General features: G+C 38.5%; 1 protein-coding gene across 2 annotated transcripts; it reads left to right on the top strand.

The window, feature by feature from the left end:
* The first annotated feature begins 251 nt into the window (after positions 1-251).
* Positions 252-27,477, top strand: IL18 (interleukin 18). Of its 2 annotated transcripts, XM_055423027.2 has the most exons (6): positions 252-431; positions 16,910-16,996; positions 18,244-18,255; positions 22,990-23,124; positions 24,131-24,264; positions 26,956-27,477. In XM_055423027.2, the coding sequence occupies exons 2-6, from the start codon at positions 16,918-16,920 to the stop codon at positions 27,175-27,177; spliced, it is 582 nt and encodes a 193-aa protein (XP_055279002.1). In that variant the 5' UTR covers positions 252-431; positions 16,910-16,917; the 3' UTR covers positions 27,178-27,477. The 2 variants fall into 2 exon arrangements, with proteins under 2 accessions (XP_055279002.1, XP_055279004.1); XM_055423029.2 differs by lacking the exon at positions 18,244-18,255 and having other exon boundaries at positions 300-431.

The raw sequence follows: 27,477 nt of genomic DNA, 5'->3' as shown, positions 1-27,477 counted from the left end.
GGCAGGTGCTTTTTTTTTTAAGTGTTTGGGTGTACTTCAGAAAAAGATACAAACTTTGAAGGGCCTGAACTGCAACAGAAGAAGTGATCTCATTAACGTGATTTTATATTAAAAGAAATACCCTTATTCTCTGACACTTTGTGTCAGGTTTCACTGCCTTAGGAAAGAGCCCACGTTTGAAGGCGGGCCCTAGGCGTGACAGAACAGTCTCCTCCCTCCACCATCTTCCTCCTTTCTTCCGAGTGCTACGCCCCCCGCTTCCCAGACGGCAGTCGGATCCGGACGGGCAGCGAGTTCTGCTCTCCAATTCTTTCAGCGCTCCTGGCTGCCTGCTTCGGCTGCTGAAGGGGCTGCCGTCTTCTGTAAGGAAAAGAAAGGGACCTCAGACCTTTCAGATCACGTTTCCTCTCCTAGGAAGCTATTGAGCACAGGTAAGAAATATCATTACTTGCTATTTAGAAACTCAAGCATGAAGATGAGAAGTGATAAGATAGAAAAGCGATTGAGAGGAATTTAACTTCTCTCACATCACTATTATGAGAGACTAGTTGGTAACAACATAAGGAACATAGATAGCATAATCAGAGGAAAATCTTTTTCTCTCTTTTAGCCACTCTTGGAGAGTATCACTTTAGAGGAAATGTTCTCAAACATCTTGATCCCGTGACCTCTTTATACTCCTAAAAATTATTGAGGATCCTGAAGAATGTTTGTTTCTGTGGGCTATTTATTGTATTACTGTCATTTGCTATATTAGAAATTAAAACTGAGAAATGTAAAAAATAATGACCTGTTTATTTGACGATAACAATAGGCACATGCCATGTTAGCCTGAATAACTAAATAACATTTTAAATTATGGATAACTATATATTGCAAAAAAGTCTCCTGTGAAGAGTGAAATTGTTTTCACTTTTACAGATCTCTTTAACATCTGGCCTAATAAAAACACAGGTGTATTCTCCTCTGCTTCTGCACTCAGTCTGAAATATCACACAAACTGTAGCGCCTGGTAAACTCTACTGTACCCTTATGAGGGTGAAAATGAAAAATTACATCTTAGAATTATTATGAAAATTTCTTTGACCTCATGAACCCCCAAGAATCACTGCCTTCGAATGTTAAATAAGCTTCTCTTTAAAGGGAGCCTCAACTCTGAATCAACTATTTTGAAAACAAAAAATTAATACGAAATCTTGATGGAATCTGCATCAGCACCCTTATGCTGGGCTGCATTGTACAATACTATAGCATTCCCCAGGAGAATTTTCTTTCACAGCAAGGAAAGGGCTGAGTAATATCTTCATTTGGAAGTATGAATAACAAAAGATAGGACACTTAAATTCTTCTTTATGCCATCTGTGTATGTGTGTTAGTTGCTCGGTTGTGTCCGACTCTTTGCGACCCCATAGGCTGTAGCCCATCAAACTCCTTTGTCCTTGGAATTCTCCAGGCAAGAATACTGGAGTGGGTTGCCATTCTCTTCTCCAGGGGATCTTCTCAACCCCGGGATCAAACCCTGGTCTCCAAAATTGCAGGCAGATTCTTTACCAGTTGAGCTACCAGGAAGCCCATGCCTACATGTAGCTATCTCAAATTCTATCATATCTTCCTTCAAAATATCTTTTTAAATCTGGCTTGTCCATAATATCCCTATGCAAATATTATGAATTCTTATATTAATGCATTCATGAATTCTTATCATAGTTTCATAGCCTGTCTCTAATCTTTTTCGTTGTGTCATTGCCAGCTCAGTAATCTGCTTTCCTGTGAGACTAAATGCATTCTGTGATTTTTCCAAGCCCTCTATAGTCTAACCCACCCTACCTTGTGTTCCCTGCAGGACAGCAGAATTGTTCCACTACAGTCCAAAAAATAGCTCCATTCAGTCCACCTCTCACCACAGTATGGTGTTAATTATCACCTAAATGCTCTTCTATCTACTCCATCTCTTCAATCAAGCAATCAGGATTAAATTCATTTCTCCTTTTCACACAAGGTCAATTCAGCAGTTCTATTTTGGCTTCTTGCTTCGAATCTGTATTTAACAGTTGATTATATACTGTACATCTTTTATCATTTAATATTTACCTAAATTTTTACCTGAGTCTTCTTCCACTCCCCACCTCTACAATGCCCACATACTTACCTTCATAAGATGGCAAAATCTTGAAGGACAAAATGACTTATAGAACTGAGAAGTTCTATTTTGACCTTGTTGCTGTTGACATGATTACCTACCTGATTTTAGGGAATTAGTTAAGTAGCATGCTTCATCATTTCATCCCGTACCTATTCTACAGAATTGGAATTCCACAACAAAGGTAAACATAATCATTATTGCTTTTCAATTTCAAGACATTTTGACTTTTAATCTGGTAGTATGTTTTTAAATTCCCAGTGGCTTAATAAAGCTGGTTATATAATAAATATTCCATTGGTATGTATTGTTTTTGAATTATGAGGAAGTGGTTACTAGGGTGTTTGCCACATATAAATGGCTCTTATTCTGCCACCTTAACTAGAATCTAGATTTATAGAATGCTGGAACTGGGGGAAAAAAACTCAAATATTGACCATTCAACACTCTCTTGTCCAAATGAGGAAACAGAGGCCCTCAGAATTAAGTGACTTACCCCAGAAAAGATTGGAACATATGTGGTTTAATCACCATTTATGATAGATGAATGATTTTCTACCATTCACTAGCCTCTGGCCAGTTTCCAAGGTTTGTATAACTACAACTTTTTATTGATGCAAAGAATCAATTATCCCTGCATATTCCTGGAAGGATCTGTCTGGAGTAGTTTATAACTCTTTAAAAAGAAAATGTTAATAATCTCGGAATCTTAGCCTGAAATATTCAAAGCATTTATATCTGATGGGACCTATAATTTTTATAAAGAAAGCAAAGGAACATGGATGAGAAAAGAAAAGAGGAAAATTGGGGGCAGGGGGAGAGGAAGAGGAACACAATACTTGTAATCTAGATGTTTTAAGATCTAACCAAGAAAAGTGCTAAGAAAATAAAGAATTCAAAATAAACACTTGCATGAAATAAAAGAGAAAGTAAAACTATTAATACTAGAGAAAAAAAGAAGAAAAATACTTGAGAAATTCTATTTTTTAAAATCTGTCTTCAAACTTCCTTATGCTTTCCCTTTCTTAGTGGCTTTTGGATGGAATTTAAGTTTTTTTGTTTTATTTTATTTTTTGGCTGTGTCAGGTCTTAGTTGCTTCGGGCTCTGAAGCAAGGGATCAGCAATTGTGGCACGCGGATTTTGTTGCTATGCAGTCTGTGGGATCTTAGTTCCCTGGCCAGGGATCAAACCCATGTCCCCTGCATTGCAAGGTGAATTCTTAACCACTGGACCACCAGGGAAGTCCCAGAGTTAAAGTTTTAAGACAGAAAAAAAATTTCTACCAGTCTCTTTACACAGTGTTGTCATGGGAACAAGGTTTATCATAGCAAATATTTATTTAACATTTTTTGAGCTCCTACTGTGTGATAAGCTCTTTCCAAGTGTTGAAGATTCAAAACCCAAAAGGCATCTTACCATCTTAAATAAACTCAGATTGAAGATGGGCGGACCTATTTGTAACCAAAGTAATCTTAATTCAGGATAATAAGAACTATATTCGAAGCATGAACACAGACAAGGAGGGCATTGTGGGCACTGATGAGAGAAGGATTAGCTAAGTGTGGAGAAGTCAGTTTTCCTGGAGGAAATGTTTGAGCTGTGACTTAAAGGATAAACAGTGAAGAAGGGTTTGGCAGGTAAAAAAGGGAGGGGAAATTTTGGCCTGATGGGAAATAACTGGCTGGACAGTGGAGTGAGGGAGAGTCTGAAAGGAAGAAAAGCAAGGAGAGGAAATTAAAATAGAAGATATGAGAAATGACAAAGGCTGGATTTAAAATAGTGCTGGTGGAGATGGAGAGGAGACACCAAATTCTAGGCACATTTCTGAGTTATAATCTATGGTATTTTTGAGACAGGAGAAGGTTAAACAAAGGAATTGAGAAGAACTACCAGGTTTCAGTTTCGTTGGGTAGGTCGTTTGTGTCCAACTATTTGCAACCTTATAGACTCCTCCCAGGCTCCTCTGTCCTCGGAATTTTCCAGGCAAGAATATTGGAGCAGGTTGCATTTCCAAATCCAGGGAATCTTCAACCCAGGGATTAAACATGCATCTCTTGTGTCTCCTGCATTAGTAGGCAGATTCTTTACCACTCTGCCACCTGGGAAGCCTAGGTTTCAGTTTGGGACAGGTTATTTGGACATACTTGAGAAGGTAATTCATTAGTACATCTAGAGTTTGGACTATGGATCTGGAGCAAGAAATTGTAATTTGCAAGTTATATATCCCCCAGTAAATGCCACACTCTTTGTAGTTAAACTTCCTAAACGAACAGTTTATATTCAATGCCTTTACTTTTTTTTTCAACCCATTCTGTTCTAGATCTTTGTCCACTTGCCTTCCCTTCCTCCACTTTCCCTAAACTGTTCTACTGATATCAAAAATTTCTAATTGCCAAATTCAATGAACAAGTTTAAGCTTGTATCTAAATTATGGACTCTGCAGCTTCTGACTCCAACCAGCTCCTTCTTGTTGAAGTTCCTTTGCTTTGTTGACTTCTGTGATACTTATCTCTTAGATTTGCAAAACTGATTTAATAAGTTTCTACTCAAGCCTGTCTTGCATTCTGTTTTCTTAATGAGGTAATCACTCAACAAATTGCCCAAGCCAGAAACTTTGAAGTCATCCTCAGTTCCTCCTTTTTCCATTTGACCCAAAACTAATCAGCTAAAAAAATGCTGTTTAATCTCTCTTGAATCATGCCTATAGCCACTGCCTTAGTTTGTAGCCTCATCAACTCTTAACTTGTTAAAATTGTTTCTGCAGCTATTTTCTGGCCTCTGTCCAAATTTATTAATATCTCATCAAATCCATTTTCTATACTGGTGCCAGAGAGAGCTCTTTGAAACATAAATTTCACCATGTCTTTCTTCTATTGAAAATAAGTCAGTCCTTTCAGAAAAAAAGTTCAAGTTCTTTAGCCTACTCTCCTTTTCAAGCTTTTGGCAAACTTAACTACACTGCAAATTGCATTTATTTGAATTGAACTAGGCAGAATCACGGAGAAGGCAATGGCAAGCCACTCCAGTACTCTTGCCTGGAAAATCCCATGGATGGAGGAGCCTGGTAGGCTGCAGTCCGTGGGGTCGCTAAGGGTCGGACACAACTGAGCGACTTCACTTTCACTTTTCACTTTCACACATTGGAGAAGGAAATGGCAACCCACTCCAGTGTTCTTGCCTGCAGAATCCCAGGGATGGGGGAGCCTGGTGGGCTTCCGTCTATGGGGTCACATAGAGTTGGATACGACTGAAGTGACTTAGCAGCAGCAGCAGCAGCAGGCAGAATCAAACCAATTTAAAATAAAAATAATAATCTCACTTTATAGGCAAAATGAAATATGTGAACTCCAAATTAAATAGTTTGTTTAGAATGATAGTTTCAAAACTGGTAGGCCAAGTGAGTTGTGAACTGCTGACGCTATTGCCACATAGAAGTGTCTCTTCTATCTGGTAAAATTATCTGCTCTCACATTGGCATATTGCAAGTGAGGCTATTCTTTAAACATCTCAGAAGCTCTTGAGACAAACAGGTTATTGTGGCATTATTTTTATTATAATTTTAGATATTTATTCATTCATTCAGCAAGCATTTATCAGGTGTCTGCTACACACCAGGCTCACAAAACTGAAGCTGATGATATTCCTACTCTTATGGAATTTACCTTCTAGCAGGGGAAAAAATAATAAAGGCTATATTTACAAACCATGTTAAAATATTTGAGGCCATATTTTTATGAAATTGTCTAGAAGGTATAATTTTCTTTGGAAATCTCAGCCATTTATTTTCAATATCCCCACCCCCACTTTGCCTTCATCCCTTTCATCAAGGCACTTAGATATTCCAAAAGCTCACTCTTTCTCTTGTTTTCTTCTTTAATTGGAGGATAATTACTTTACAATGTTGTGTTGCTTTCTGCCATACAGCAACATGAATCAACCATAAGTTTATTTGTATGTATATATCCCATCCCTCTTGAGCCTCCCTTCTGCCTACTCCCATCCCCCACTCTAGGTCATCAGAGATCTAGAGTCTCTGACCACTAACTATCTGTTTTACATATGGTAATGCATATATTTCAATGATACTCTCTCAATTCTTGTCTTTTTTTAAAATTTAAACAATGTTTATGGAGAATCATGTGGTTCTCTAAAAAATAAAATAAATGTAAAATAAAAAGCATACATATGTGTATATATATGTGTATGCTTATATATTATGTATGAACTGAATCTAGATAAAACTGTTAAATAGCCACCAAATGCACAGTCAGTTCAAGATATTGGCCTCACAAGATCTTGAACTCACCGCCTGCCACAGACAACAGATCTACAGTTACATATAAACCATTCCCTCTGAAAAAGACCAAAAACTAGCTGAAATCTCCCCCACAAGAAAGGATAAAAGAGTCACATCCAGATGGGTAGGAGATGGAGAAACATGGTTTCACCAGGAACCCCACTTTTGGTGCAGCAACCCATAAGAGAGACCGAAAACATATAGCAGAGCTACTCCCTGAGGAGCAAGAAGTCAGTGCCCCGCCTCAGGCACCCCAGCCCTTGAGAACCACACCAAAAAGATAAGCCCTTACTACATCTGGCTTTGAAAATCAGTAGAGTTTATATCCAGGAGAACCACAGGGCTGTAGGAAACAGATTCTGCTCTTAAAGGGCTTGTGTGCAGATTTATTTACCATAGGACCCATCACAAAAGTAGCAGTTTGAAAAGCACCCAGACCAAATGTGAAAGAGTCATTTGCTAGTCTTAAAGCATCTGAGGAAGGTGCAGGGGCTGGTTAGTACTCTCTCCACCTGGATGCAGACACTGGCAGGTGTCTTGCTAGCAGTGGCACAGACGGGACCATCTTGGCACTCTCCCTATAACCCGCTAACACCACTGGGCACACTGCACCCCCATATTTCTCTCCTGGCCCTGCCAAGGCCAGGCAGGTGTACACAGCCCACATGGGGGAATGTTCCTAGACCTCTTAATTTTGGTGGCTGGAGGGAATGCATTTCTGGGTCCCATGAATCTGAGACAATCAAATGGGGAGTTCTCAGAAGACTACCACCCTCAGGGTGCTGCACAGACAGAAGACTGAAAAGTACCTCCAGTTTCCCTGTGAAAAAGGACTAACGACTTGTCCTGCAGCTTCAGACTGAGGAGTACACTTCACGTTTATCTCCTCTAAAAGCTGTGGGGGAACCATCTCCACTTTTCTTTGGCTTTGCTGCAGTTCCCTACACCTAGGAGAAAGGATCTCACACACACCTCTATAACCCTGATTTTTGCCAACTGTAGTCAGAAGGACACCTTCAGATGGCCAGATCTGGAGGCTAACAGAATTTACAATTGCAGTCCCACAGGGCAATATATATTTCATACCTTAAAAACTGCTGCCTGGGAGTCTGGCTTCTAATCAACCTGAAGCTAGGTGCTAACTGAGGTCTCTCCCTCTGAAATACTCACAAGTCCCTCAAGACTTCGGACCTATCAAGAATAAATCAGGCTGCATATACAACCACAAAGGTTGAGTGACTGCCAAGAACTCGGGCAAGGTTAAACAATAAGGTTCATCTTTACACAAGGCCATGCCTTTAAGACTAGGAGAGATAACTGTTTTGCCTAATATATAAAAACAAATACAGAAAGTGAATATGTTCCAAAGGAATGAATAAGGTAAAACCCCAGAAGAAAATCTTAATGAAATGGAGATAGGTAATTTACCTAATAAAGATTTTAAAATAATGATCATAAAGATACTCTTCAAACTCAGGAGAAGAATGGATGAACTCAGTAAGAACCTCAACAAACAGACAGAATATAGACGAAAGTACCAAACAGAAGTCACAGACTGAAGAAGACAACTAAACTGAAAAATACACTAGAGGGACTCAAAAGCAGACTAGATGAAGCAAAGAAAAAAATCAGTCATCTGGAATACAAGGCAGTGGAATTCACCTAAACAGAGCAGCAAAACAGAAAACAAATTTTAAAAAGTGAAGTTAAGGAACCAGTGGGACAAACATCAAGCTGAATTGCATTCACATTACTGGGTTCTCAAAAAGAGAAGAGAGAGAAAGGGGAGCAGAAAACTTATTTGAAAAAATAATAGCTGTAAACTTCCCTTATCTGGGGAATGAAACAACGCCCAGAAGCAGGAAGTCCAGGGAGTTTCAAAAAAAGACAAATCCAAAGACACCAAGACACATTAAATTGAAACATCAGAAGTTAAAGAGAGAGTCTTGAAAACAACAAAAGGAAAAGCAATTTATTATATACAAGAGAAGCCCCATAAGAGTATCAGCAGATTTCTCAGCAGAAAGTTTTCAGGCCAGAAAAGAGTAGCATGATATATTCAAACTGGTGAAAGGAAGAAATTTCCAACCAAGAATACTCTACCTGGAAAGTCTTATCATTCAAAACTGGAAAAAATAAATAGCTTTTCAAACAAACAAAAGCTAAAAGTTTCATCTCCACTAAACCAGACTTACAAAAAATGTTAAAGGGTCTTTCTTAAGCTGAAAAGAAAGTGCACTAATTAAGAACAAGAAACAGATGAAAGTAAAAATCTCATTATAGAGGTAAATATATAATACAATTAGTGGATTAGTCACTTACAAAGTTAGTATAAAGATTAAATGACAAAAGTTATTTTAAAAACTACAAAATAGCTAAGGGATACAGAAAGGAAAAAAATTTAAGTGTGATATCAAAACATAAAATGTTTGGGGTGGAAATGAAAATGTAGAGTTTTATAATATATTCAAACTTCTTATAAACTTAAAATATATTTTTATATATAAGCTGTTTATATATCACTCTCATGGTAACCACCAGGCAAAAATCTATAGTAGATACAAAAAAATGAAGAAGGGATTTAAGCATAACACTATAGAAAGTCATCAAACAACAGAGAAGAAATCAAATGATGAAACAAAAAGGAATGATAAAACAGGCAGACAGGCAGAAAACTATTAACAAATGGCACTAAGTACATACCGAACAATAATTACCTTAAAAGTAAGGGGACTAGGTGGGATAATTTGAGAGAATAGCATTGAAACATGTAATTACCATATGTAAAATAGATGACCAGTGCAAGTTCGATGCATGAAGCAGGGCACCCAAAGCCAGTGCTCTGAGACAACCCAGAGGGATAGGGTGGGGAGGGAGGTGGGAAGGCAGTTCAGGATGGGGGTACACATTTATACCCATGATCGATTCATGTTGATGTATGGCAAAAGCCATCACAATATTGTAAAGTAATTATCCTCCAATTAAAATAAAGTTTTTTTTAAAGTAAGTGGACTAAATTCTCCAATCAAAAGAGAGAGAGTAGCTGAATGTATAAAAATACAAGAACCATTTATATGCTGCCTACAAGACTCATTTCAAACTTAATGGATATATACAGAACATTCCAGCCAAAAGCAGCAGAATACACTTTCTTCTTAAGTGCACCCAAGTGCATGTGGAACATTCTCCAAGATAGGGCGTATGTTAGGCCACAAAATAAGTTTCATGAATTTAAGATCAAAATCATGTCAAGCATCTATTCTCGTCACAATGGTTTGAAATAGAAATCAACTATTTAAAATGGAAAAATTACAAATATGTGGAGATTAAAAAACATTCTATGAACAACCAAAGGGTCAATGAACAAATCAAAAAAGAAATTTAAAAATTCCCTGGAGACAAGTGAAAATAGAAAATTAACATGCCAAAACTTATGGGATACAGCCAAAGGAGTTCTAAGAGGGAAGTTTATAATGATACAGGCCTACCTCAAGATACAAGAGAAATCTCAAATGAATGATCCTACTTTACAATTAAAGAGCTTAAAAAAGAACAAATTAAGCCCAAAGTCAGCAGAAGGAAGGAAGTAGTAAAAATCAGAGCAGAAATAAATACAAACTAAAAGGACAACGTACATGCATGTGTGCTCAGTCGTGTCCTACTCTTTGCAACCCCATGGACTGTAGCCCACCAGGCTCCTCTGTCCATGGAATTTTCCAGGCAAGAATACTGGAGTGGGTTGCCACTTCCTTCTCCAGAGGATCTTTCTGACCTAGGGATCGATCGAACCTGTGTCTCCTGTATCTCTTGCACTGGCAGGCTGGTTCTTCACCACTGTGGCACCGGGGAAGCCCAAAAGATAATAGAGAGATCAATGAAACTAGGATCTGGTTCTTTGAAAAGATAAACAAAATTGGCAAACCTTAGTTCAGTTCAGTCACTCAGTCGTGTCCGACTCTTTGCGACCCCATGAATCACAGCACGCCAGGCCTCCCTGTCCATCACCAACTCCCGGAGTTCACTCAAATTCATGTCCATCGAGCTGGTGATGCCATCTAGCCATCTCATTCTCTGTCATCCCCGTCTCCTCCCACCCCCAATCCCTCCCAGCATCAGAGTCTTTAGGAGACAAGAAAAAAAGACAAAGAACTCAAACAAAAAAGATCATAAATGAAGGAGCAGGAATTATAACTGATACAAAGAAATACAAAGGATCATAAAAGACTTATGTAAACAATTATGCAGCAACTAACCAGACAAGCTAGAAGAAATGGATAATTTCTAGAAATACTCAGTTTTCAAAGACTGGACTGGATTAGCTATCAAAAAACTCCAAGCAAACAAAAGTCTAGGATGGAAATATTCACTAATGAATTCTACCAAACATTCAAAGATGATTGACATCAACCCCTTTGAAAGTGTTCCGAAAAACTAAAGAGAAGTGAGTGCTTCCAAACCCATTTTATAAGGCTAGCATTACCTTGATACCAAAACCAGACAAGGAAACCAGAAACAAATTATGGACTAATATCCTTCATGGGTATAAATGCAGAAATTCTCAACAAAATATTAACAAACCAAATTCAACAATACATTAATAGGATCATACACCATTATCAGCTGAAGAATTGGTGCTCTTGACCTGTGGTGTTGGAGAAGACTCTTGAGAGTCCCTTGGACTGCAAGGAGATCCAACCAGTCCATTCTAAAGGAGATCAGTCCTGGGTGTTCCTTAGAAGGACTGATGCTAAAGCTGAAACTCCAATACTTTGGCCACCTCATGCGAAGAGTTGACTCACTGGAAAAGACTCTGATGCTGGGAGGGATTGGGGGCGGGAGGGGAAGGGGACGACAGAGAATGAGATGGCTAGATGGCATCACCGACTCGATGGACATGAGTTTGGGTGAACTCCGGGAGTTGGTGATGGACAGGGAGGCCTGGTGTGCTGTGATTCATGGGGTCGCAAAGAGTTGGACACGATTGAGCGACTGAACTGAACTGAACTGAATTGAAATGTCTCTATTACCCAAAGCAATATACAGATTCAATGCAATCCCTATTAAAACTTCAATGGCATTTTTCACAGAAATAGAACAATACATCCTAAAATTTGTATGGAACCATAAAAGATTTTGAATAACTGAAGCAATCTTGAGAAAGAACAAAACTGGAGGCATTATACTCCCTGATTTCAAACTACTAATACATTGCAAGCTATAGTAATCAAAACAGTATGATATTAGTGCACACACACACACACAAAACCAGGCACATCAGTGGAACAAGACAGAGAACCCTGAAATAAACCCACACATGTATGACCAGGTAATCTATGAAAAAGGAGGCAAGAATATACAATGGAAAATGACAGTCCCTTCAATAAATTGTATTAGGAAAACTGGTGCCATGTGCCAAGAATTGAATTGGCCCACTGTTTTACACTCTACAAAAGATTAACTCAAAGTGCATTAGAGACTTAAATGTAAGACCAGAAACCGTGAAACTCCTAGAAGAACATATAAGCAAACATCTCCTTGTCCTGCAATATATATGTATTTGGCTCTGATTCCAAATTAGTGAGACTATGTCAAACAAAAAACCTTCTGCACAGTGAAGAAAACTATCAACAAAAGTAAAAGGCAACATTTAAATGGGAGAACATATTTGCAAATCATATCCAATAAGGGATTAATAGTCAAAGTGTATAAAGAACTCATACAACCCAATAACAGCAACAACAACAACAAAAAAAAACACCTGACTTTAAAAATGGTCAGAGGATCTGAATAGACATTTTTCCAAACAAGACATACAAATGGCTAACAGGTACATAAAAAGATGCTCAGTATCACTAATCATCAGAAAGATGACTTATCATCTACATATCTCTCAAAATTATCAAAAGAATAAGAAATAGCAAGTGTTGGCCAAAATGTGCAGAAAAAGAAACTCTATACATTGTTGGTGGAAATGTAAATTTCCACAGACACTATGAAAAACAAAAAAATAAAAATAGAATTATCATATGATCTAGCAATTCTACTTCTTAGTATCTGTTGAAAACAAAAACACTAATTCAAAGAGATATATTCAAACCTATGTTCATTGCAGGATTATTCATAATAGGCAAGATATGGATAATCCTAAAAGATAATGCTGATAAAGTGCTGCACTCAATATGCCAGCAAATTTGGAAAACTCAGCAGTGGCCACAGGACTGGAAAAGGTCAGTTTTCATTCCAATCCCAAAGAAAGGCAATGCCAAAGAATGTTCAAACTACTGCACAATTGCACTCATCTCACATACTAGCCAAGTAATGCTCAAAATTCTCCAAGCCAGGCTTCAATGATACATGAACCAGAAACTTCCAGAAATGTTCAAGCTGGATTTAGAAAAGGCAGAGGAAACAGAAATCAAACTGCCAACATCCACTGGATCATAGAAAAAGCAAGAGAATTTCAGAGAAAAGTCTACTTTTGCTTCATTGACTATACTAAAGCCATTGACTGTGTGGATCACAACAAACTGGAAAATTCTGAAAGAGATGGGAATACCAGACCACCTTACCTGCCTACTGAGAAATCTGTATGCAGGTCAAGAAGCAACAGTTACAACCAGACTTGGAGCAATGAACTGGTTCCAAATTGGGGAAGGAGTACATCAAGGCTGTATATTGTCACCCGGCTTATTTAACTTATATGCAGAGTGCATCAGGCAAAATGCCAAGCTGGATGAAGCACAAGCTGGAATCAAGATTTCCAGGAGAAATATCAATATAACCTCAGATATGCAGATGACACCACCCTTACGGAAGAAAGCGAAGAGGAACAAAAGATCCTCTTGATGAAAGTGAAAGTGGAGAGTGAAAAAGCTGGCTTAAAACTCAACATTCAGAAAACAAAGGTCGTGGCATCCAGTCCCATCACTTCGTGGCAAATAGATGGGGAAACAATGGAAACATTGTTTTGGGGGGCTCCAAAATCACTACAGATGGTGATTGCAGACATAAATTAAAAGATACTTACTCCCTGGAAGAAAAGCTATGACCAACCTAGACAATATATTAAAAAGCAGAGACATTACATTGCCAACATTACTTTGCAAGTCAAAGCTATGATTTTTCCACTAGTCATGTATGGATGTGAGAGTTGGACCATAGAGAAAGCTGAGTGCCAAAGAATTGATGCTTTTGAACTGTGGTGTTGGAGAAGACTCTTGAGAGTCTCTTGGACTGCAAGGAGATCCAACCAGTCAATCCTAAAGGAAATCAGTCCTGAATGTTCATTGGAAGGACCGATGCTGAAGCTGAAGCTGAAGCTTCAATAATCTGGCCACCTGATGTGAAGAACTGACTCATTGGAAAAGACCTTGATGCTAGGAAACATTGAAGGCCAGAGGAGAAGGAGACGACAGAGGATGAGATGATTCGATGGCATCACCGACTAAATGGACATGAGTTTGAGCAAGCTTCAAGAGTTGGTGATGGACAGGGAAGCCTGGTGTGCTCCTGTCCATGGGGTTACAAAGTGTCGGTTATGACTGAGCGACTGAACTGAATAGGAAACAACATAAGTATCCATCAATGGATGAATGGATAAAGAAGATGTGGTGTATATAATGGAATACTAGTCATTAAAATAATGAAATCTTGCAACAACGTGTATGGACTTTGATAGTGTTGTACCATAACACTCATTTATTTCATTTATTTAGCAGTGAAATAAATCCAACAGAGAGATAAATACTATATAATTTCACTTATATGTGAAATAAAAAAAAAATAACGAACAAATGAAACAAAATAAAGCTCGTAGAGAACAGATTAGTGGTCGACAGATGGGAGGGGGAAGGGGCAGGCAAAATGAATGAAGGGGATCAAGAAGTGCAGACTTCAAGTTATAGATAAGCTGTAGGATGTAAAGTACAGCATGTGCACTATCAGTTCAGTTCAGTCGCTCAGTCGTGTCTGACTCTGCGACCCCATGAATCACAGCACACCTGGCCTCCCTGTCCATCACCAACTCCCAGAGTTCACTCAAACTCACCTCCATCGAGTTGGTGATAGTCAATAATATTTTATTACAAATTTGAAAGTTACTAATAAATTATCCTAGAAATTCTTATCATAAGAAAAAATTTTGCAACTGTACAGTAACAGATTGTTACTAGATTTACTGTGGTTATCATTTCACAATGTGTACAAATTTTCCATAATAAAAAGTAACAAAAGTAGCCACCAGGTAACAATTAGTTTATATTAGCTTAATATGAGTTAAGTGTTTTCAACTGGGTTTTAATTTCCTCCTTCCTCTATATATGTTTGACCTCCAGCAAACTGTGCTAGAAAAAATTTGAGTCATTTCTCAACCTCTAAGTATAGGTGTATAAACCAATTGACAACTTTGTCCTAACCATCTTCCTTGGAGGACCAACCATAACTGTCCTTAGGGAGTAGAATTTCTTAATCATTTCTGTGACATGGACCCCCCCATGGCCAGTCTGGTGAGTCTGTGGAGTCCTTTTCAGAATCATGTTCTTATACACATAAAATTAAATACTTAGGATTAGAAAGGAAATCCTTCATAATTAAAAAGTTACCAAATATGCAGATGACACCACCCTTATGGCAGAAAGTGAAGAGGAACTCAAAGGCCTCTTGATGAAAGTGAAAGAGGAGAGTGAAAAGGTTGGCTTGAAGCTCAACATTCGGAAAACGAAGATCATGGCATCCGGCCCCATCACTTCATGGGAAATAGATGGGGAAACAGTGGAAACAGTGTCAGACTTTATTTTTTTGGGGCTCCAAAATCACTGCGGATGCTGATTGCAGCCATGAAATTAAAAGACGCTTGCTCCTTGGAAGTAAAGTTATGACCAGCCTAGATAGCATATTAAAAAGCGGAGACATTACTTTGCCAACCAAGGTCCGTCTAGTCAAGGCTACGGTTTTATCTGTGGTCATGTATGGATGTGAGAGTTGGACTGTGAAGAAAGCTGATCGCCGAAGAATTGATGCTTTTGAACTGTGGTGCTGGAGAAGACTCTTGAGAGTCCCTTGGACTGCAAGGAGATCCAATCAGTTCATTCTAGAGGAGATCAATCCTGGGTGTTCATTGGAAGAACTGATGCTAAAGCTGAAACTCCAATACTTTGGCCACCTCATGCGACAAGTTGACTCACTGGAAAAGAGTCTGATGCTAGGAGGGATTGGGGGTAGGAGGAGACGGGGACGACCAAGAATGAGATGGCTGGATGGCATCACTGACTCGATGGACATGAGTTTGAGTGAACAGGAGTTGGTGATGGACAGGGAGACCTGGCATGCTGTGGTTCATGGGGTCGCAGAGAGTCAGACACGACTGAGCAACTGAACTGAACTGAACTGAAAAAAATTATAACAAATTTTAATAGGTTTATATGTGTCTTTATTAACACATTAAATAATAAGATGTCATGTTGAAAATAATAACTTCCATATGTTTCAAAGTAGTAATGAGCCATATTTCAAGATCTCTGAAACAATTATAATACAGTAGAAAATATGTATGTCTATTAATGATAGTCACAGATACTGTAAATAATACTGTGGTTTGTTTTCTGCAGCATAATGGAAGGAACTGTTAAATTTCAGTTAGAAGTTGATGAAGATATTTGTGTGGGTTTTTTTCCCCCATCCAAGTTCACAAATTTCCCAGATTTAGAACCCTTGCTCCATAAACAAAGGTCTGGAAGGAAACATACCATTTTGGAGTGAGGCTGGGTGGAGTGGAACAGAGGAAAAGAGCAAAACAATTCTTAGCATTTTCAGATTCTGTATTATTTGATTTTTTTAACAGAAAGATTGTATTTATGTATTACTTGTGCTAAAAGCATAGTCCAGTCCAGACTCCAGATCAAAAGCTCCTCTGGCTCAGAGAGGGAGCCATCAGATGCAGAGCCCTTCAACCTCCTTCTACCCCACCCCCACTCCCAGGGGTGGGCAGAAACACCATTTTTAGCACTGCCTCACCTTTAGCACTTTGACAGTGAAGTCACAGTCTTCAGTCTTTCACTCACAGGATCCCAATGGTTGTAAGGCAGAGATGGAACCAGTCCCTAGTTAAAGGACAGGGTTAGATATGTTTCTGGCATCCTGTGTTTATACTGATAATATATGTGTATTTCCAACAAAATACTGGAATAGTAAATCAGTTCAATAATGGACTACTTATCCTCCCTTTATAACACTGTTTAATGAGAATATACTTCCATTATCTAGATTTCAAATATTTAATGGTTTACAAGAGAAAATTTGAACACATGCATTCATAAACTGAAGACTCCTGGCATTAATTAAATGTCCAGAGTGTTCATCAGCATGCTGGACTTCTGAAATTGGAGGTAGAACAAGGAAGTAAGTGGTAAAAGATTCCTTTTGTGTAAAACGAACAATCACTACCTTTTAACAGATGACTGTTTGCTTTCATTAGGAATAAAGATGGCTGCGGAACCAGTAGAAGACAATTGCATCAGCTTTGTGGAAATGAAATTTATTAACAATACACTTTATTTTGTAGGTAAGTTCAAAACAGTGGGTGAAATACAGGGTTTAAATACATATATTCAACTAGAGTTTGAGCAAGCTCCAGGAGATGGTGAAGGACATCTTTTATTTTGTAAGTAAGTTCAAAACAGTGGGTGAAATACAGGGTTTAAATACATTATTCAACTAGAGTTTGAGCAAGCTCCAGGAGATGGTGTGCTGCAGTCCGTGGAGTCACAAAGAGTCGGACACGACTAAGCCCCTGAACAACAATTCAACTAGAAAAGATGTTATATTAAGTGACTTGTTTTTTGTTACCAAATTCCAGTGTAACATACACACTTCTCTGGAAAAAAATATTGGGCCTCTGGAAATTAATCGTAGTATGTCCAAGGTCCAGAAGGTTTGCCCTGCCACCTGTCCTGGCATTTAGTTCGTCGTAGCCCACCAGACGGAGAAGGCAATGGCAAGCCACTCCAGTACTCTTGCCTAGAACATCCATGGATGGAGGAGCCTGATAGGCTGCTGTCCGTGGGGTCGCTAAGGGTCGGACATGGCTGAGCGACTTCACTTTGACACATTGGAGAAGGAAATGGCAACCCACCCCAGTGTTCTTGCCTGGAGAATCCCAGGGACGGGGGAGCCTGGTGGGCTTCTGTCTATGGGGTCACACACAGTCGGACACGACTGAAGTGACTTAGCAGCCACAGCAGCAGCAGCCCACCCAGAAGGTGGCTGCAGGTGCATGTCATGAAAATCCCACAAAATCGGATACATTTGGGTAATACAATTTCCCAAAGCAAACTGGCAAATTACATAAGAGATATGTATCTTAAATCTAGAGTTCTGTGAGTTATTTTATATAAATACATTTGACAAGGAAAAACAGATTCTTATGATTAATCTTCCTTGGGCAGTTTGGCTTCACTTGAAAACTTCATAGAAAGTTCTTTGGTGACTTTCCATCGAAGCAATAAATTTAAGATTAAAATCCATCACTTTATAAAATTCCTTTTTAGCTACTGATTTAAATTTATGAAACCTAGATTTAGGTTTTATACCTACTATACCCGAGAACATACCAAGTCTAATTAGCTTCATTTTATGGGAACTTTTGGATAATTATATATTTTTATGGAGGCCAGCAAAGGCCATCAGCAGTAAGATATGAGTTAAAGAATACAGAGGGGCAGAAAAGACTAATAAAAGGGTTTGTGAGAAGACATTCTGAGTTGAAATATAGAATTAACATATTTTGTTTCTTTTCTCCCCCCCTTTTAGCTGAAAATGATGGTAAAGTATAACTTTATTTCTCTTTCTTTGCAAAATAAATAGCTACTTGAGTAAACATCCCACAGATACACCCATACTACCATTCTCAGCGGATAGAAACTGATACCAGTCTATTTGAGAAGCTAATGTTCCCTCAAAGGAATGTGGACTCACTAGCACTGCCTCGGAATAAAGACGACTATAAGGGATACAAAAAAGAATTTCCAACAAAATATGTTTCTCCCACCTTAGGAAATTCTCAGCTATTAGAATCTCCAAAATAGACCTTGCCTGTTACACAGATCCTGAGATAGCAGAAAGTCATGGGTTCTCTGGTGTATATAGGAACAGGGTACTGAAGAATGAGAATTGTTGCCTAAAATCAGGAACATCTTCCTTCTTCAACCCTACCCCTCAGAATGGTCTGGAAAGAAGCCTGGCAAGCTCCGAGGGTGCAGGGAATTCTGGAAGTAGAGGAGAAGAGGGAGACTAGAGTAAACAGACCAGTGAGTTTGAGTCAGTAAGTCTTCCTAAGAAGTGAATGTACCCAACCCTTGTCCCTCTGACATTCAGAGAGGCTCATACCCATATAAAGCCTGTGATCTTCAAACAGACCCCCAGATTATTAAAGGTCATAAGTTTCTCATACTTTTCCTCAAAAATAGCACTTTACCCATTTTTAACGTGATCCCTACAACACCAAAAATAGAAAACAGGAACTTTTGAAAAATACTATTCCTTCAGGGTTTTTTCTCCAGGTTTATTCAGATGCTATTGTCATATAGCTCCTCGTGTTTCTGAAAGCTTGCTCTACACCAATTTACTTGCTTCAGCAAGTACTGGCATCTGTATCTCTGGCACTATGTTAGGCACCCCAATACAGTGGTGAGAAAAACTCAGTTGTAATGGGAGAAGCAGGCACATTAGGAAGGCAATTGGAATGTGGAGTGTTACAAAGGCACGGGATGCTATGGGAGCACATAGAAGGGCACCTAACTTAGTCCAGTAGATTCTGGAGGGCATTTTGAAGGAGAGACAGAATTGAAAGTCAATAGGGGATATCCAACTCTCACATCCATACATGACCACGGGAAAAACCATTGCCTTGACCAGACGAACCTTGGTTGGCAAAGTAATGTCTCTGCTTTTTAATATACTATCAAGGTTGGTCATAACTTTCCTTCCAAGGAGCAAGCGTCTTTTAATTTCATGGCTGCAATCAGCATCTGCAGTGATTTTGGAGCCCAAAAAAACAAAGTCTGACACTGTTTCCACTGTTTTTCCATCTATTTCCCATGAAGTGATGGGACCTGATGCCATGATCTTTGTTTTCTGAATGTTGAGCTTCAAGCCAACCTTTTCACTCTCCTCTTTCACTTTCATCAAGAGGCCTTTGAGTTCCTCTTCACTTTCTGCCATAAGGGTGGTGTCATCTGCATATCTGAGGTTATTGATATTTCTCCCGGCAATGTTGTATGGATGTGAGAGTTGGACTGTGAAGAAAGCTGATCGCCAAAGAATCGATGCTTTTGAGCTGTGGTGTTGGAGAAGACTCTTGAGAGTCCCTTATACTGCAAGGAGATCCAACCAGTCCATTCTAAAGGAGATCAATCCTGGATGTTCATTGGAGGGACTGATGCTAAAGCTGAAACTCCAATACTTTGGCCACCTCATGCGACGAGTTGACTCACTGGAAAAGACTCTGATGCTGGGAAAGGTTGGGGGCGGGAGGAGAAGAGGACGACGGAGAATGAGATGGCTGGATGGCATCACCGACTCTGTGGACATGAGTTTGAGTGTAGTCCGGGAGTTGGTGATGGACAGGGAGGCCTGGCGTGCTGTGATTCATGGGGTCGCGGAGAGTCGGACACGACTGAGCGACTGAACTGAACTGAACTGAGGGGATATCCAAGAGAAGGTATTCTGGGCAGAGAGATGAACACATGCAAAGATCAAGATGCAAAAGGAAGCATGGCATGTATAAGGACTCGAGTTACTCAGAATGGGAATAGAGCAGTAGTAGGAAAATAATGAGAGAGGAATGAAAAATATGCAGATTCATAAGTTTCTCTTATTCTGATATATGGAATCTCAACCTTAAGTTTGGGTTTTGGGGATTCATTAAGCACAATATGTATGATGTAGGATACAGATTAGTTTTCTGTAACAAAGAGATTTCAAAATATAGTAACTGGATAAGATTTAAAAAAAAAATACTTCTCTTGAATATAAATCCAAGTCGGCAGCAGTTCAGTATTATTATGGCTGGATGCAGCCTGATGATGTTGGAATCTAAAGTTTTTCTTTTTCTCTTCCATCATCCCCTAGTTGTTGAACTCATCTACATACTTGAAAATCTTCATCACACTTTCTGACTCTATATCCCAGCTAGCAAGAAAGTCTTCAAAATAAGAGGAAGACAGGTCCACTCTTTTCAAAGAAAGGCTCTATTTAGACGTTGTAAACATTAAGTCCACTCATATTCCATTGATTCAAATTTAGTCATATAGCACAAAATGCAAAGGAAATATGGAAAATATAAACTTTATTCAAGGTGACCATGTCATTCATTAAAATTGAAAGATAACATGATCATATTTCTGAATGTTAACTTTAGTTAAGATTGAATTTTAATTCCTTCTAGCTTCAGTATAAAGAATTGCCGTGTGGACAATAAAAGGGGGATGCCAATTAAGAGGCTATTAGTGTAGTCCCTTTAAGAAATGATGGTGACATGAATTAAGATAGGCACAGTGGGGTGCCATTGAAGAGCTGTGAATGGATTAAAAAAAAGTGGGAAAATCAATAGGACATGGATTTTGAAGGGGATGGAAAGAAAGAAAAGATGATGCCTGTGTTTTTTTCACATAGGCCATTTGTACTATTCAGTGAAATAGGAAACACAGGAGGAAGAGCAAGGTGGAGAGGTTTGAGAGGCAAAGAGGAAGATAGATGATGGATTTAGTGATGGTGATTGATGATCTTGTCTGTATGACTTCCTAGTGGAGATGTCCAGTAGATTTTTAGACATGTGGTTCTAAACTCAGGATAAAAATTTGGGCTGCACATGATGTGAGAGACATATAGAAATGTCATCTGGAGCTAGAAGAGTAACTGACAAATCGGAGGAAATGCGTAGCATGAGAAAGTAAAAGTTAAGGACTAAACTCTGAGGAATACCTATATTTAAAGGATTCGGTAGAAAGAGAAGCTAATAAAGAACAGAGCAGAGTAGCCAAAGAGGAAGAAGAAAAACAGAGAATGCCACAGAACCCCAGGAGAGCATTTCAACATGGAGATAGTAGGCACTGTGTTAAATTTTGTAGCCTTGAAAATCAAGAGCCAGAAGGCATCTGTTATAATTAGCAACGGGGGTTTGGTGATCTTGGTGAAAGCAGTTTGATGGAAAAATGGAGCCAGTGAGTAGAAGCTTGCAGTGAATAGAATTGTGAATGGAAAGTAAGGAAATGATGCATACAATTCTTACCAGAAACTCAGCTACTACAAGGAGGAAACAAACAGGACAGGCTTTAGAGTGGATTCTGTTGATGGAGGTGCTTTAAATCTCAAAATGAAAAGCTTTATGTTGTTCTGATTATAAAAATAATTTGTTTATTATAAATAATTCAGCAATGAAGATAAGAAAATGAAGAAAAATTAAAACATGAAAATAACCCCAAAATATTCATTGCTATTATTTTCATGTTTTATACATATATATTAATAAAATACCATCCTTAAGCTTCTTTTTCCAGTTTAGTATACATGGACATCTTTCCATGGCAATTAATAATTATTTTAAATTATAATTATGCTAAATTCATGATAATTCATGTAAGGAAATATCAAAATCTATTTAATCAATTCCCAATTGATGAACATTTGTGTTCAGTTTGTTTTGATTATTAAAGTCATCCCATAAACATTCTTGTAGAGAAATATTTACACGTTTGTCTGCTATTTCCTCAGGACAAAATCCAGGAAGTATAATTGCTGAGTTGATGGAAGAGAGGGAATGATTGACTCGTTGAAAGTACATGTTACACACAGATGAGTTTAGCCTTAGACACCGGAAGAGGCCCCCTTTTCACATTTCCCTTGGGACGAGAAGGGTAGAGGAAATAAGAGGTGATGCCCTAGTTAAGTGTGTAAGTGAACTAGCAGGAAATCATCTGCTGAAAGTGAAAGCAGAGATGATGGTGTAGAGATCCTGAGGCGAATGAAGAAGGCTTGAAATTGCAGCTATGGACTGTGGAAGAGAATGCTGAACTGGAAAAGAAGGTTTGTTATAGCACCAATTTGTACGTTTGTATGATTGGTTACCAGCAGTGCATTCAGCAGCCAGGTTCAGAGTTCTGCAGTGGAAAGACAAATGAGTTTGGGATTTAAGACAGTGGCAAAAGGGTATAAATGATGACTCATGAGGTCCAGGCTGCATAGAGAAGAAGGGAAGACAGGAAGAAAATCAAGAGTCAGGAAAACTAGACAAAGTGAAAGAAAAGTAGTAAGGAGACTGAAAAGATAGGAGATTGTGCTCAGAAGCAGGATATCTAAAGATTTAAAAAACAGAGTGGTTCTGAGTGATAACAAGAATCAAGGTGCCCCCTGGAAGTCCATTTAAAAACACTGAACAATTTTACCTTAGCTTCTAATACAGAAAATTGTGATTGTTATTGAAAACTGGAATGTGTAGTATGCCTATTTGTAAATTTGGGGAAAAAAAGTTTTTTTAATGAGATTTCATGTGCATTTTAGAAGACCTGGAATCAGATTACTTTGGCAAGCTTGAACCTAAGCTCTCAATCATACGAAATCTGAATGACCAAGTTCTCTTCATTAATCAGGGAAATCAACCTGTCTTTGAGGATATGCCTGATTCTGACTGTTCAGGTATTTTTAATATATATTTATAAATATGGAAATAACAAGCTACTTCTTCTTTTTCCATTTAACTGCTTATATATTCTGTGGTAGACTGTAGCTTACATGAAAAGTCATAGTGGTGTAATTTCACTGACAAGAAGCTTTATAGGGAATCCATACTTTTTAGTTGGGCTGAAAAAATGATGCAATAAAGATAGTTCTCGGGGTCATGCTGTTTGAACCTATCCTTGGATCATCAATCCCTTCACTATAATAGTATTATCTGTATGTGATCTCAGTTGAGTTGGATCCTTAATACCTGCTGGTGATAGCTGAAATTGCTGATAACATTTTCAAAACTCAAGATGAAATATAAATATAAGTACTTCAATGCTGGGAAAAGTTGGGGGCGGGAGGAGAAGGGGACGACCGAGAATGAGATGGCTGGATGGCATCACCGACTCTGTGGACATGAGTTTGAGTGAACTCCTGGAGTTGGTGATGGACAGGGAGGCCTGGCGTGCTGTGATTCATGGGGTCGCGGAGAGTCGGACACGACTGAGCGACTGAACTGAACTGAACTTCAAGGAAGTCTATCTTCCACCAGAAATTTAGAGTGCCTTAGAAAATGTATAAGTTTACTGTGCCTTCCAGGGTGTGAATTTCAAACATGAGAGTTTAGGCAGAGTTGGGAAAGTGAATGGTGCACTCTTGAAAAATGCTGAATTTTTATCTTAACAGATAGAGCTTTAATATTTTATTTAGTGTTGAAAAGTTAAAGTCAGTCTTTTAGAATTCAGAATATTTCTAACACACTTAAAAAGCTGCTGTGTTTGTATTATAATACATACTTAAATATGTTTTAAAGAATGTATGAATCACTGTATATAGTCTCCTTCTGCTAAGTGGCTGAATCTCAGAGTGTGGGATTGGAAATGGGCCTATTAAGGATGATCTTTTGGCTAACTCCCCTAAATACTTACTTGCAAAAATTCTTCTAACCAACGTAATTATTGATTAATGTTTGTTTCAGATAATGCACCCCAGACCATATTTATCATATATATGTATAAAGACAGCCTTACTAGAGGTCTGGCCGTAACCATCTCTGTGCAGTGTAAGAAAATGTCTACTCTCTCCTGTGAAAACAAAATTCTTTCCTTTAAGGTAAGACTGAGCCTTAATTTGTTTTAGTCATATTTATGTGCAAAATTAGAAAACCCAAATATCCCCAGTCCAAACTTTTGTCTGGACAAGAATAGCAAAAAGTAGAAAACCATTAAAATAGTTACTGGAAACTGTTAAACTCTTTAACCTACTGTAATAACATCATGGTTTTTCAGATCTTGCCATAGGGAGAGAGGATCTTCAATACTTGTTTCATAATCTAGGTCTTCTGAATAATCAACATATAGATAAATAATAACACAGAATAATTTATAAATTATTTTATTTTAAGAACTGCCTGTGACTTTCCAGAATAAGTCCTGCTACAAGGAATGAAGTTAATAGTTCTTCTGTAAACCCTCTACTGTGTAAATTATGATGATAATATTTTAACCCCTAATCATTTTGTTCCTTTTTCTTAGCCTAAGTCTTGTTACAACCTTGCAACATAACATGCAGTTGATATATGTTATTTTCAGTGTTAATCTAAGTGAACAAAATTAATAGGATCAGTTGAAAAGCATTGGTACGATGTATCTCAAAGCCAGATATAAATTCTTTTTGGCCACTGCTTTTTTCTCTATTCTCCATCATTATTTCTCTCTATTTTTTCCATTATTATTAGATAAACAACCAACTATAGATATGAATTGACTCAGAAAATTTTCCTCCCAATGAGAGCAGCCAGGGGATGCTCACATATTGGCAGTATTTCAAAAGTGAATCTCATGTCATGAAGACTTTCTGAGTGGAGATTTGCCAATAAAGAACTACAATAAAGATCACCCAGTTCCCACTGCAAGTTAGAGTAAGACCTTCACAGACATGCAAAGGAGCAACTTGGGACAAAGGGAAAAGCCACACTAAAATATAATCCAAGTAAGATCAGTGTATCTGTAACAAATAGAGCCTCCAAAAAAAAAAAAACCCTTAGCCATTCCCTTCCAAGCAAAGTACCACCCCTTCAAGTGACAATTTGGAATCCCTGTTCTCTGATCTGACAGTCAGGAAGCTCAGTTACTGTAATGGCTTTAGAAGCCTGGTGGGTGGAGAGGATTAAGCCTGTTGTTACTTAGCAACAAAATCAGAAGGGAAGGAGGGAGATGGCCAAGCTCAAGCCATGTGAAAAATGAAAGTGAAGTCGCTCAATCGTGTCCGACCCTTAGCGACCCCATGGACTGCAGCCTACCAAGTTCCTCCATCCATGGGATTTTCTAGCCAAGAGTACTGGAGTGGCTTGCCATTGCCTTCTCAAGCCATGTGGGATAGAGGAAAATTAATTCAGCTGCGAGACAGAATCAGAAACTGGGAAAAGCCTGATCTTTATGTAAGTGGGGGCTTCCCTGGTGGCTCAGATGGTCAAGAATCTGCCTGGAATGCAGGAGACCCAGGTTCAATCCCTGGGTTGGGAAGATCCCCTGGAGAAGGGAATGGCTACCCACTCCAGTATTCTTGCCTGGGAAATCCCATGGACAGAGGAGCCTGGTGGGCTACAGTTCATGGGGTCACAAAGAGTCGGACATGACTGAAGGACTAACTCTTCACTTTCACATGTAAGTAGACTTTTACTGAGAGATTGGGGACAGTGCCATGAAGATGAAAATAATGCTTGGCAAACAGTAGAATGGGAGAACTAGTTTATAGTGTCATTAAATCAGATTCACACTTGTTGATAAAGGCTTTATAAATTCCAGTTGAGAAGTTTGTGGGGGAAATCCTTTCAGGTATCTAAGGAGGATACTGGGATGCCGTTTTGGGTCTGGAGGTCTCTTTGTCAGTCCTTGGTTAGGATCATGAAGATCTTTGCTACCAGAGGGTGAAAATAAAATTCAAATATTCTGCTGGTTCTGGGATTAACATGGAAAGAAACTGAAGAGGTCCTCATATTTTCTAGTCCATCCTGAAAAGTAGGCATGATGTGCTAATGGCAAAAGCACGGGCAGTACTGTCAGTTAGGTGACCAGCAGGGTTATAGTTTCAAGGGATCTAGCCATTCTTTGGAAAACCCCATTCTGCCACTGAGACGTAGGAATCAGCATCTGACCTCCCAGGGCAGGGTCCAGCCAACAGACAGACTACTTTCAGGACAGAAATTCAGGACTACTATGGAAATGAAATGCTTGGCAGGGAAGCACCAAAAGTTGCTGACCAAGCCCTAGAACAAATAACAGGTCTATTTATAGCCAGTTTCGGTTCTTGGCTGCACTGAGGGAAGCAGCTGAGATTCCTGTTCCTTCCTGTCTCTCTCACAGTTGGTTCACAAACTGTAGCTACCCTAGGCTTATGGCTGAAGGTCATCAATGTCTACGGTTGTGAATGGTTGATGAAGACAGGAACTGATATTAGCCTAAAAAGGCTGTGGTCTTTGCTAGAACTCTACTTCATCTTGAGCAGATAATGGACTCCACTGAATGGGAAAGGAGAGAAGGAAATCATCTGATGGATATATTGGGAAAAACGGAGGCCTGGACCTAAATGTGCATTACATAGTGGGGAAAGCCAAAGTGGTCAAGAAGAATGGAAGATTAGAGATGAAGCGGGAGAGGAGATCAGTATTCCTACATTCAGAGATTTTTTTTCTTAATTCTTGAGAATATAAACTTCTTTAGTTCTGTGCAATATTTCAAAATAACCTGCACATATTCAAATCGGTCATGTCCTAAAAAAATTAAGCAATTTTTTTCTTTATAGGAAATGAATCCTCCTGATAACATTGATAATGAAGGAAATGACATCATATTCTTTCAGAGAAGTGTTCCAGGACATGATGATAAGATACAGTTTGAGTCTTCATTGTACAAAGGGTACTTTCTAGCTTGTAAAAAAGAGAATGACCTTTTCAAACTTATTTTGAAAAAACAGGATGATAATGGAGATAAATCTGTAATGTTCACTGTTCAAAACCAGAACTAGATATTAAAATGGCATAGTTTGAACTGTTTGAGTTTTTACCTTTCAAAAAGATTATGAGTTTGAACCTGTAATTATAATGATAAAATGAATGATGATCTCAAAAATGTCACTGAAAAATTAATAATAAGCTTTTGAAAAATTAAATTGACTTCCTCTCATCCAGGTGAATAAAATATCTGTATAGTGTAAAAAAAATGAATAGTTTGTACAGTGTTAATTGGAAAATAGATTATATTCAATAGAAATGTTTTGAAACTTTGGGGTTATTGGTCCTAATAATGAATAAAACTGATACTTGAA

This window comes from Moschus berezovskii, chromosome 14 (assembly GCF_049115385.1).
Source record: "Moschus berezovskii isolate FMDL1 chromosome 14, NW_MosBer_1.0, whole genome shotgun sequence".
NCBI lineage: Eukaryota > Metazoa > Chordata > Mammalia > Artiodactyla > Moschidae > Moschus > Moschus berezovskii.
This window is presented reverse-complemented; position numbering and strand designations above follow the sequence as displayed.

Excerpts from the sequence above, each read along its gene's own strand:
- IL18 (XM_055423027.2), top strand. The coding sequence starts at position 16,918 with ATGGCTGCGGAACCAGTAGAAGACAATTGCATCAGCTTTGTGGAAATG. Across the intron at positions 23,125-24,130 it reads GCCTGATTCTGACTGTTCAG|ATAATGCACCCCAGACCATA; the intron begins GTATTTTTAATA and ends TGTTTGTTTCAG. Across the intron at positions 24,265-26,955 it reads ACAAAATTCTTTCCTTTAAG|GAAATGAATCCTCCTGATAA; the intron begins GTAAGACTGAGC and ends TTTTCTTTATAG.